Source organism: Argiope bruennichi, chromosome 2 (genome assembly GCF_947563725.1).
Source record: "Argiope bruennichi chromosome 2, qqArgBrue1.1, whole genome shotgun sequence".
Lineage (NCBI taxonomy): Eukaryota > Metazoa > Arthropoda > Arachnida > Araneae > Araneidae > Argiope > Argiope bruennichi.
The window spans coordinates 21,620,620-21,633,831 of NC_079152.1; the positions used below are offsets into that span (position 1 = coordinate 21,620,620).

The 13,212-nt window shown below is 32.0% G+C and overlaps 1 protein-coding gene across 4 annotated transcripts in view; it reads right to left on the minus strand.

Annotated features, from left to right (window-relative positions):
• LOC129962088 (multiple epidermal growth factor-like domains protein 11) overlaps positions 1-13,212 on the minus strand; it is a 308,991-nt gene that overhangs the window by 270,108 nt on the left and 25,671 nt on the right. For 3 of the 4 annotated variants that reach the window (XM_056075806.1, XM_056075805.1, XM_056075804.1), the window contains 7 exons: positions 12,572-12,684; positions 10,047-10,191; positions 8,403-8,515; positions 5,987-6,131; positions 5,262-5,374; positions 2,419-2,563; positions 1,902-2,014 (listed from right to left, as the gene is read on the minus strand). In XM_056075806.1, coding sequence (XP_055931781.1) covers positions 1,902-2,014; positions 2,419-2,563; positions 5,262-5,374; positions 5,987-6,131; positions 8,403-8,515; positions 10,047-10,191; positions 12,572-12,684 — 887 coding nt within the window. The remainder of the gene's footprint in view (positions 1-1,901; positions 2,015-2,418; positions 2,564-5,261; positions 5,375-5,986; positions 6,132-8,402; positions 8,516-10,046; positions 10,192-12,571; positions 12,685-13,212) is intronic. The other variant, XM_056075809.1, reaches the window with a different exon arrangement.

Sequence of the window (13,212 nt, forward strand, 5' to 3'; positions counted from 1 at the left end):
TGTGCGTGAAATTGACTCGTAAAATTTCGAATAAATATAGAAACATTTTGATATTAAATCCTATTTTTGACGTATATGATTTGGAATAATTCAATTTATCTCTAGGAATGATGAAGAAAACTGGCTAAAATAAATTTTTAAAAAAAGAAGAAAAATATATAAAAATATTTGTCGGCTTCAAGCCTCGAACTGAAAACCTTCAAAACTAAGCGCTGCACTCTGCTGATCCAGCCACGAAGCCTTGAAACCCGAGAGCTCCTGAAGGGTCTAAGAGTCTCATTACGACTGTCTAGTAAAATTTTAAATACGGTGTCAATCTGGTCTAAAAGCACAATGCTAAGAATACTAATGAATTCTGCTCATGTGCGTGAACTAGACTTGTAAAATTTCGAATAAATATAGAAATATTTTGATATTAAATTCTATTTTTGACGTATATGATTTTTATTTATACAATTTATCTCTAGGAATGATGGAGAAAACTGGCTAAAATCAGTTAAAAAATATATAAAAATATTTTTCAGCTTCTAGCTTCGAACTGAAGACCTGCAAAACTAAGCGGAACACTCGACCGATTTAGCCACCAAGCCTCGTAACCTGTGAGTTTCTGAAGGGTCTAAGAATCTCATTACGACTGTCCAGTAAAATTTTAATAGTGTATTGCAACCACGTGCTCTTTAGGTTCCCATTCAACTAAAGAAGAAACCCCAATATCCAAATATACTGGTTCGAGAAAAAAGAAAGGAAGAAAGACAAAACCTTTTATATGACAGAACTATATTTCCTGAATTTCATTAAGCAAATTCTATTTTGCAAGTCAAAGAACGGCCAGCTTCTTCCTGTTTTCAAATCTACAATACTTGCGTCTTTACCGACGAAATTACAGCCTTTCTTCTTGAGCTCTCTAAAAATCTTATGCCAAAAAATAATAGTGAAATGAATGGGCAAAATGAGACGCCGTGAAGAATGTGCCCTTGCAAAGGTTAGGTCTTCTCCAGTATCAAAGCAAACAGCATAAATCATGTCCGCAACAGTGCAAGGTCCATTCACTATTTCACGTCCTAATTTTTCCGAGTATTCTCTGATCAAATGAGCCATTAACATCCAGATTCGGAGACATTCATAGACATTCATTTAATTCTAATATTGCATGCCTACGGAGCTAGTAACTGATAAACAGGGCTAAAATTTCTGTTGCAGCATAAACTCTTTTGGTAAGTAACAAAAGAGTCAAATTAGAGACTAATTACAGAAGGAATACTCTCGGACGTAAATAAAACATTTTGGAGATATATTCCATTTAGATATCAAATGCGATAGCGGCCTGGTTTCGAGGTAGGATATCTTCCCAGTGATGTAGGCATCCCGGGTTCGAGTCCTATCGTGATGGTTCGGGAATGGTTATTATCTTCTTTGTATTCTGTCTCTGAGGTGTGTGAAAAACATCTCTCTAAAAAGGACTTATACGAGCGAACGTGTGTGTCATCATCAAATGAGATAGAAGGCAGACCTATGTCATCGTATGCTCAGGGGCCCTTGCTATCAGAAGCTACTGCAGGCTCAGCGTAAATAGCTGATAGTTCGTCAGAGGGCTTTCAAAATGCCCTGAGTAACAACAACATATATCAAAGTTGAAATATCAAATTAGAAATGAGCTATATACCATGTACTCGTTTCAATTTATAAATTTTCAAATATTGTTATGTTTTTTCAGATTTTAGGAAATTAATTTAATTTCCAAAAATGGAAATTTTAAATTTTAGGGAACAATATACTAATTAGTTACTCTGAAGTTCTGATAATCGGAACATTAACAAGATAAATGAATAAAAAAAAACAATGATGATGGATTAACCTCCTAGTCTTTGAAACGACAAATATAAGAAACAAGGAATACCAACCTGGTGTGCATAAGCACTGTCCTGTAGAGGGAACGCATTTGGCGCCATTTTGGCACAAGCATTTTTGTGAGCAATAAACTCCCCAGGTACCGATGCTGCAAATTTCGTCACACCTATGGAGTTTAAATCAGAAATATATACCGAAATACATAAATGCAGATAAATTATTCTTTTTAATTATAGATTAACTTGAATTTGGTTATAACTATTAGGATAATTTGGAATTCAGCTCCAGATGCTTAGTTGCAACAAATCATGAGAGATATCGCAACAATTCCTGTGGGTTTGAGAGAATATGTTCATTACCTACTAAATAATCCAATTAAAAGAATCTATCGAAATTATCTCGACGTCAAGAACGATTCAAAATGAGTGTTTCAATAAATATCTTACAAATTCGGAAGTCCACTTAGCAGTGCAACGAAAAATGAAATCTTAGAATATAAGTTTGCAGACTATATTGCTGTGCTCTCTAGTATAAGAGTTTTAAAATTTCATTTAGATTTCTAAAGCTTACCTGGACCCTTTGAAACCAGATGTACAGTTGCAGGATCCATCGATTGGATTACATAAGGCCCCATTCCTGCAATTACAGCTCTGCTTGCAGTTCTGTCCATATGTGCCTGCATCACATCTTTTTTCACAATTAGTACCTTTCCAGCCTAACTCAAAAAAAATATTTCAGATAATCATTTTTAATAACAATAAATAAAAAAAATTTCTGATTTGTATAACTATTTAAAATAGTTAACAAATAATATCTATTTTAAAATAATAGTATTAATAAAGAAATATACAGGATCTATGCGAAAATGCTGTAAATATTGGGAGATGCCGAATTATGCAAAGCACTTGAAATTAGAGTGAAGGTAAGAAGTTAAACTTAACACATTATTTTATTTATCAGCACCAAGTTCTACTATTTTCAAAAACAAAAGAAATCATTTCCCTCCGTCATTATACTTCAAGTATTTCAAGGCAAAATAAAAACATTAATGACAAATGATGGGGGAAATTTTGAGTTATTATAAGCGTTTTTGGTATTTTTTTTAACCAGAAACTTCTTAAAATAAAACATAAAGAAAACGATTTCTCTCAGAATTCACTAAATCAATAAATAACGAAATCCAAATATGTTATCGTTAAACCAACCGAAGAAAAGACCATCGCTGGCCTACGCGAATGTATAATGAGCATGATGATCCAAAACTGTGATTACAATTATTTAATCAGAAATGGGGAGATTTATATAAAGTTGTCGAAGAACTTAAAAATATTTCTCTGCGGGACGTACAATTTTCTCCCTGACTGCATTGGTCATAAAGAAGTATTTATTTAGTAGATTATTTCACTCTATGCATTCAGAGGTATTTGTGCACAAATTAAAATTACATATATTTTCCAAATGAATTTATTTCAGAGGACAATGCAAAATAGATATTTCTTTAAGGTAGGTCGTTTTCCGTGAATTGCTTGAAAAAGAACTATTAACTCTCGCAACATCTTTTAATAATACTAACGGATGGTCACTGCGTTTCCATTTTAAATTCTACTATTAGTTCACACTCTCCTTATATATATTTATATATCTTGTCCAAATTTTCAATCGCTAATAAAATATTTTTTATTAATCCACTCAAGTTAAATACATTTTTTTTAAACTAGTGGTTGACACTTGATGTTTATACAGTTTTTTTCAAATATTAATTCATTAATTATTAAATTGAATTAACTTTTAATACCTTAAATAGAGTTTTGGCAGTTTCTAATATAAACGGAAATCAGCAGGCAGTAGCTCAATCGATAAAATGCAAGGATTTCAGTATTTTTCACGTGAAGGCGAAGAATCGAGTTCAATTCTTGTGAAAATAGGAATGGACTTAATTTTTTTTTATATTACTTGTTAATACTCAGCGTAAGTGTCCATGGCAAATACGTGTTCTCCAGGTACTCATTCAAACGAAGAAAAACTTTAGAGATTCCAATATACTGCAGCAAGGAGAAAGAAAGGAAGAAAGACAAAATCTTCTATGTACCAGTATGACAGAGCTATATTACTTGAATTTCATTAAGTAGATTGTGTTTTAAACGACTCAAAGAACAGTCAGATTCTTCCTGTTGTCCAATCTACACTTGCTTCTTCACCAACGAAATTACAGCCTTTCTTCTTGGCTCTCTAAAAATCTTGTGCCAACAAATTATTTTGAAATGAAAGGGGAAAATGAGACGCCATGAAGAATGTGCCCTTGCAAAAGTAAGGTCGTCTTTAATGTCAAGGCAAATAGCAGAAATCGTCTTCGCAACAGTGCAAGGTTCATTCCCAATTTACTTTAAGAGGTTTCAATTCCGAATAATCCATAGTTTCGTCTGATCAAATGTCACTTTAACGTCCAAATAAGAAGACAAGCACTGTCACCAAGGATTGCAATACCTGTCTACCGGGATACCGAATACCGGTATTTTGAGCCATTAATACAATTTTGTAATACTAGTATTCACAAGTTTAAATACCGATTTTTCGGTATTTACTAGACATTTTTTAAATTGTCTCCATTATATGTTCAGGTATCGCCAAAATAGCAAAATGGTATACGTTTTTGTTTTTATGTCTCCCTTACGGACGAAATTAATTAGACTGTGAATACAAATTTGCATCATAGAATCAAGAGAAGTGATAAAATACTGTTCGGTAATGGATTGTAAATCCCTCCACGATTTTGCGCATGAGTTAGTATGGGTTTAATTTAACAAAATAGGAGTGAGAGGAAAGTTGAAAGGAGATGTTTAGGATGAGATTCTGAAACACGTTCGAACAGTTTACTCCTAATGATGGAACGATTTTTGAAACTGAGAAATTCAATCCAAAAAGCAATAATCGGCTCAAACCTGCAGATTAATTTTTCAGATAGTGAATTCGACTTTATATCCAGAACAGGTTGTTATAAATTAATATTAAACCTGGCTTTTCAGGCATTATGTCGGAGAGATTCAAATTTATTAACAGCTAATGCAACAATAAATTGCATGTTGCAGTCACTGAAAGAACAGCACACATCACTATCTGAAGAATTATATATTACATTGAAAAATCGCACAGAAAAAAGGCATATCGAAATAGAAAATATACCATGTACTCGTTTCATTTTATAAAATTTGAAATAATTTTTTTTAGATTTTAGTTAATTAATTTAATTCCCAAAAATGGAAATTTTTACTTTTTGGGAAAAATGTAGTAATTAGTTACTCTGAAGTTCTGATAATTGGAACATTGACAAGATAAATGAATAAAAAAAAATAATGATTATGGATTAATCCTCCTAGTCTTTGAGACGACAAATATAAGAAACAAGGAATACCAACCTGGTGTGCATAAGCACTCTCCTGTAGAGGGAACGCATTTGGCGCCATTTTGGCACAAGCATTTTTGTGAGCAATAAACTCCCCAGGTACCGCTGCTGCAAATTTCGTCACACCTATGGAGTTTAAATCAGAAATATATACCGAAATACATAAATAGAGATAAATTATTCTTTTTAATTAATGGATTAACATAGATTTAGTTATAACTGTTAGGGTTCTATGGAAGGTAAACTATAGATGCTTAGTTGCAACATATGAACGAAGATATCACAAGAATTCCTGCAGTTTCGAGGGCAGATATTCATCACCTAATAAATAAACTAATTAAAAAAACATATCGAAAGTATCTCTACGTCAAGAACGATTCAAAATGAGTGTTACAATAAATATCCTACAAGTTGGGAAGTCCACCTATCATTGCGTTTTTTGTGATGTACGAAAACGATTTCGACAGATGCTGTGTAAAATATGTAAAATGTGCATATTCATATGAGACACGCATCTCAAAAAATATGCCATAGTATGAGTAGTTCTGATGTATTCTTGCTTCACGATAACTCTATGAATTTTTGAAATAATTCATCTGGAGACGAAATTTTTATTATTTAATTGAAATAAATTTTGTTTCTCTAAGTTCATATCAATATCAGTTCAAACTATCATTAAATAGATTTGAGGACATGCCAGAATATTAAATTATATTCTCTTTTAAGAAATTTCCTTACCTTTTACCTTTGAAACCAGATGTACATTCACAAGAACCGTCAACTACGTTGCATTTTCCGTCATTCTTACAATCGCAGATTTCCTGACAGTTTTTGCCAAATCGTCCGGTTGCGCACTGCGTATTACAATCGGAACCAATCCATCCTTTTAATAAAAGAAAATGAATCAATTTAAGATCAATATTAGAGACCACAAAGATTATAACAAGATAGAATTATACAAAGATAGAATTATCAAAAAAATTCGTCATCACGAATTTCCAAGTTCCAAAGTTCCCTTAGTTTAAAAAACACATTTCAAAAAATCATATCTGTCTTTACTCTATCAATGCAATATTCATTTAGGGGGAGCGGTCTCCTCAAAACTTTCTCGCCACCCTCCTGGCAAAGGTGTTATATGAGAGAACACCTCGTATGGCATCGGCTTTCAACAGTAAGAAATATTAACCTTTGATGTGAATGTAATACTTTTACAATTATCAGCTAAATTTTTTGGTGATTAACTCCTGGCATGCAATTAATAGTATCCGAAAATCGAACATATTTTTCCTAATGAAGTAAAACAAAAATTTGATACAAAACTACACTTATAGTCAAAATTTTGTATCAAACTTGACATATTTAAGCATCTGGCGGTTTGGGTTGCGCGAGGATAGAACCTGGGACCTTGTGGTTCGCAGCCCAGTAACATGACCACGATACAAAAGCAACTACTCGCGCAGTGTAGTTGTTAACTGGCTTATAAGCTATTCACCACATTGAATTGAGATGCGCGAGGATAGAACCTGGGACCTTGTGGTTCGAAGCCCCATAACATTATCACGATACAAAAGCATTGCTCGTGCAGCGTAGTTGTTAATTGGCTTATAAGCTATTCACCACATTGAATTGAGATGCGCAAGGATAGAACCTGGGACCTTGTGGTTCGCAGCCCAGTAACATGACCACGATGCAAAAGTAATTGCTCGTGCAGCGTAGTTGTTAACTGGCTTATAAACTTTTCACCACAAGTAATAGGGTTTTTGAGCTACAGACCGAGCTGTCGTCAACCTGTTTATTGGATTTGGCTCAAAATTTGATAATTATCTAGGCCTTTGATGTTAAACTGTGTACCGAATTTTATCCATCCTGCTCTCTTCGTTTTGTAATTACTAAATTAGCTTTTATTCCAGTTGCAGTACAGACAAACTTCCTTCGAACATAATTTGCTTAAAATGTGATAGAAATCTACAAATTCATTTTAAATACAATATACCAAGTTTCATCCTCTATTTTAAGGAGTTATTGAGGTATCTTTGTCAGAGTCAGATCGACTGACATTTTCAAAAAATGAGTTTTTCGATCTTAGGAAGATCTAGAACTAGGAGATTAGTCATAATCTAGAATTCAAATTTTTTAATTATTACAATACTTTCTCTATATTTCGTATACGAAAAAGTAAAAATGCTACTTTTAAAAAAAAATGTATAATTTCTCTCGTAGATTTCAGCCGGCTTATAATAAAATTGGTGAACACATGTAAGTGTAGTACATTAATAACTTGAAACAAAAGATGAAATTTCGATTTCATATGCTATTCATGATGAAGTTATACTTTTGAGAACACATTAAGAAATCTAAAATTTTCATTATGGGCAACTTTGAGCTTGATGGTTCTCAAATAAGAGATTTGCATCAAATGTGGTAAAAAAAAAGACAATATTCGTGTCTTTTCTACTCCTTATTCAAAAGTTATATCTTAATTATATTCTTTAAAAGATGTTGAAAATATAATAAATATAATTTTTATCTCCAATATTTAATACAAATTTTCTGGTATGGAATTTTAGATGTCATGGTAATGTAATAATAAAAATAATAGGTAATAATAAAATGTTATAATGTATTTTAAGCACAGGTCTTGCATTATCATCATTTAATGCTTATGGTTCTTACATCTTTATTTCTAAAATATAAATGGCATTTAAACTATTTTTATCGAATACTTTATCTTAGGGTATTTTTTTTTTTTTTTACTTAGATTTGGCTCTTTTTTTTTTCTTTTTTTTTTCAAAATTCTTTACATTTTCTTACAAATTCTTCACTAAACACTTCTAAATAAATTAATCAATGATTAAACAGCAATAATTATTTGACAAAATTATTTAAAATCAGTTTGATTTCCTAATTTTCTTCAAAACGTCCAAATATTTTTGTCATAAAATACAATATAGTGTCCGAACATATAGTTGATAAACGTAAAAAATAACAGAATTGCATTTGAAGTCTTATAAAATTTTAAAAAGTACGTCAGTTGAGTTCAGTACCGTTTATTGAAAAAGTACGCAAAGTTATAAAACTGTTTTGAAATTTTTTTTTATCATGATTATCCTTATTTAGCATAATGATTAAGTAAAATAGGTACTGTATTCCTTACCTGGGGTACAATCGCAATGCCCAGTAGCCGGCTGACATTTTCCACCATTCTTGCAAGTGCATTGCTGAGAGCAACCTTTTCCCCAAGTCCCAGAGGGACACACATCTTCACACCTTTCAGTTAAAAAAAAAAAATTCAGTTTTCTTTCAGTAATTTTTACTTTCTTACTGCCTAAAAATTTAATCATAAGATTTTGATTAATTTTCACATTTTAATCTCTAAGATAAAAAAAAATGTTTTTAATGTATCTATTTCGAATACGATGGTGCAAAAAGACAGTAATAAGACATTTGCAATTTAATATGTAATTTTCACACCGAAATTGTAGATTCCTGTCAAAATTTGAGCGAAATCCATCAATGCTAATATATTAACTTCATTCTAAAGTGTTATCTTATTTCCTAATTCATTCACCCCGAGTTCTCAAATTGCTGAAGTCGACAACGTTCCTACACTCAGAGTGAAGGGATAAAAATTTGTCGATCTAAGACCTTTCTTTAAATGATCCCTGTGAATACTTTATCAAAATCGACACGTGTAAAGAAATCCATATCAAAATCTCACTGTATATAATCACGGGGATAAATATTTAATTAGCTTTTCCTCCTTTCGTTCTTGTGTCGTGCTGTATTGAAGTGCTCATCGCCTCTGCTGGTACATAAATCATGCCTCCCGGGATGGCATAAAAGCAAGTTTAAAATTTAAACGTGTCTGTTTTTCTCTTCGGCTATATATATATATATAAGTAACCAACCCAATTAATTTTCTCACAAGTTAACAGGATAAAAAGGGTTTGCAATAATAAAAATTCCTATATTGAAGCATCAAATAACCTCATTAAAAATTTAATTAAAAATGAATTTCCTAAAAATTACTGTAATGTCAACTTTTTAATTAAACAAGATATGGTTTGGGAATAATCCTTTACCTAAAATAAAAATAGAACTTTCCTTTCTTATTAGATCACTCAATAGATGGCGCTGGGAGACTACAATTATTATTTACCTTTAATACGTTAGCTTTGTGTTTTTTAAAAAGCGGGAATCACAATCGATAGCTTAAAATTTCCTTGCTGCTGCTGGTATGTACTTTCCTTTTTGTTTTTTCTTTAATGGTTTAAGTGTTTTCTTTAATGGTTAAGTGGTAAAGATGATTGTATAGATGTGTATATGTGTGTGTTTATATGTGCTAGTGCTCTACAGGCTGAACAATCTGATCTACTGACCTTAGAGTTAACAAACTTGGCAAGTATAGACTTTGGAAGGCGGAAATATGCACCTTAGACTAATTATTTTAAAGCTATAATTAGCATTTTAATTAACTAAAAATTAAGAGAAGCTTTGGTGTTTTTCCCGATGGCTGTCGAAAATATAACAGTACAAAATTATTTTTATATCATCGTAAAATTCTAAACAATATATTTTCAGTGGTACTTATTATTTCCCCGTATTATCTTTTTTTTTTTTTTGTAATTAATTAAAAAATATTCTAAAAACGTTTTCCTGTAATATATTTCGTATAAAGTAAAAATAAAAACACTGGTGACCACAGCTATTTAGTAGTTATTTAGTAACTCATTTCTAATTTTAAAAATAAACATAATCTTTAAATGAAACTGAAAAAACAAAATGAATTCTCACTTACTTATTTCCTTTAAAACCTGAAGGACAGTCGCAAGTACCACTGATAGGATTGCATTTGCCTTCATTTCTGCAGTTACACTGCTGTGAGCAGTTGGAACCATAAGTGCCTTCCGCACATGGAGTTCCACATTTCGAATCCCTCCAGCCTACGAATAAATGGATCATTAATAATGTCTCAGTATTCAGTAAAATGCTGTTAATTATTAAGTGAGCTGTCCATTCAAATTAAATAAATAAGAAATAAATTATTTTAAAACTGATTTTCTTTTTAAAAAATTCAAAGTTAACAGCATTAATGTTGAGCTATTTTTAAAGAGCTGTACAGAATATGTTGTAAGAGAAGGCAGTTTCTTCTGAATTTGATGGTTGAGACGTCACCCTACAAAAGCTTTAGGATTTCATACGATATAAAAAATAACATATAAAAAAATTGATGCCACATAAGCGATAAATCGCCAATTTTCTGTCATCGCATTTTGTCGCTTCAAAAACGCAAAAACTAAAACAACATCATGTTCTCACATAATAATAACAGTTTACCAATAGTAATGAAAGAAGATAACTTTTAGAAGAGGTATTGTTAAAATATCTCGCCAAAAAACCATATTCCTCAGTATGTAATATTTCTGCTCTTACAGAAAAGATCACCAAGGGGTGAATGTTAAATTTAAAAAAGGGGATAAATTTTCTGAAAAAAATTGAATAAAATATCAGAAAGTAAAAATATATAGTTGATTCTTTTAACAAAATTCCATTCTAAATGAACAGTATTTTACTAACAAAATCAAAATTTAATCACTTACTATGGTTCCCAAAGATTTCAAGACGTGAGGCAAGAATTTCCAATTCCAACTTCTTCTGAATATTAAAATGCATGACCGCAATATTTCCCAGAACCAAATTGTTTAACTAATGTAAGTAATTGTGTTTTATAGCTTAATACCGATTCATGGAAGAGTTAAAAGTAGCGAATCCAAAGGGGACTTATGATTGACTTGGAGGGGCAGAGAGGTTTGGGACTTGAATGAATAGAGCAAGATTTTCGTGTGCTCTGTGTCTCATTTGCCTTGTATTATATTCTCGCTGAGGAGTATAGAAATATATTTTACTGTATCCTCAGGGAGAAGGTAATTTCACGTCAGAGACCAGAACTGGGCATTTGTACAAATGTATAGGAGCTCTAAATAAAAGAAACGTAGTTTATATTCCTGATTTGTCATTGTCAAACGTACCCCTAGAACATCACACTGATGTTATCTGATTGAGGATATTTAAAGAAATTGTACTGAATCGAAAAGATACCAAAGAATTGTACTTATACAAATTGAATAAAACGTTTTTACAAGAGTTTATAGCAACTTTCTTCTCGAGAAATACTTAATCAGAATCTTAGTGCACTGTTTCGATGCACTTCACAAAACTGTATATCCTATACATCAATACGGAGACGCTGTGGCCTGGTGGTAAAGTCTCGGCTTGGAAACACGAGGGCATCAGGTTCGAGACCCGATTCCAACGAAAAAATGTAGTGTCGGCCGACCTGATGCATCCGACCGCGGTTCAAAATTACAGATTTATTACAGAACAGCCTAGTGTTGATTTAAAATGGAACGTTAATATGTAACTAAACATAAAAAGCCATACATCGTCACAGTAAATACACTTAATGAATTATGGCTGTGGTAATGTCGAGGATAGAGAAAGGGTGTGAATTTATTGGAGTTCTTTAGCAGCTCAGTGAAAATAAAAAAAAAACAATGTCCTCAATTAAAAAAAAAAAATCATTTTCTGATGGAGACTGATTTGCGTAAGTGAGTACCAATTTTAGGTGCTTTCGTTTAATCTCGATTTCCCTTTAAGCAAAATAAATTGAATTATCAAAACTAGATACGAGATGAAAATGAGGAGCAAATGATAATAAACTAAAACATCTATAGAAAAAAATATACTTATCGCAAATTATACGAATATAATATGGGAAAAACAATGACCCTAGAAAGTTTTGTTTATGGCATTGTAAAATCTTTTCATTTCTGGTTCTCAAACCAACCATGACAAAATGGCGAAAAAATACTGGCGCATTCTGAAACATTTTATTTTAAGAGAAACAAATTCATAAATGATAAAAATCTTGATTTTTTTTTCATTTAAATATTGTATATCATATTACACATTTAGTTGAGACAATATTTTTGGTTGTTTCTTATGGCACTTGTCATAGACAAGCCCGCTGACGAAGTCAGCAATTTTAAGCCGAGAGAGCGTCTCATGTTTCAGTACGCCATTTTGGGCCAAGAGTATGTCTTAGCTACTCATGCGTCACAATCACTTGCATAACCTCCTTTTACAGGGGTGCACATTCACACAAACTACAGGTAGAACACAGATGAAGAACAACCAAGCTCGAACCAGGACTCGAACCCAGGACGCGTAAGTCTCGGGAAGATGCGCTACCCCTATACCAGGACGTCGGGGGATACGGCATTTAATCAACCCAAACACTTAAATAATTTCCTTTCTTCTTACCTGGAGTACATGCACATTCCCCTGTGGCAGGTAAGCACTTGGCACCATTCATGCAAGTGCATTTCTGAGAGCAGCCTTTTCCCCAGGTGCCAGAGGGACATACGTCTTCACATCTGCCAAAATAAACACACATTTATTTTTTTATTATTGTATTTTCATACATGTACTTTGTTCTTATTCTATAGCAACATGTCTCTATCCTTTACTTTTAGTGGAATTAATGCACATGACACATGCAATAGCACATGTCTAACACTTGATTGCATTTTATGGTACGTTGTGATATACCATGTAATTTAAAGTCCCTCTAGATGCGCAATAAATTTCAAAATTTAAATTAATGTAATATAGGTTAACTTCTTAAGATATTTAATTAAATTTTTCTAATTAATGTAATAATTCATATTAATTATTATAATATAGTATTTGTTCATAATAATTTGTTATAATTAAATATAAATCTTCTAAAAATGGTCAAAACTAAATATTTATTATATTAAGAATGAGCTGGTAATTTAACGTATACATCGCAAGCTACGTTCTGTATAGTTTTTTGTTGTTGTTGTTGTTCTTAACATATTGCCATTCCGCCTTTTACATTCTATCTTAAACAATAAATATAAACCTACCCTTACTTTTTT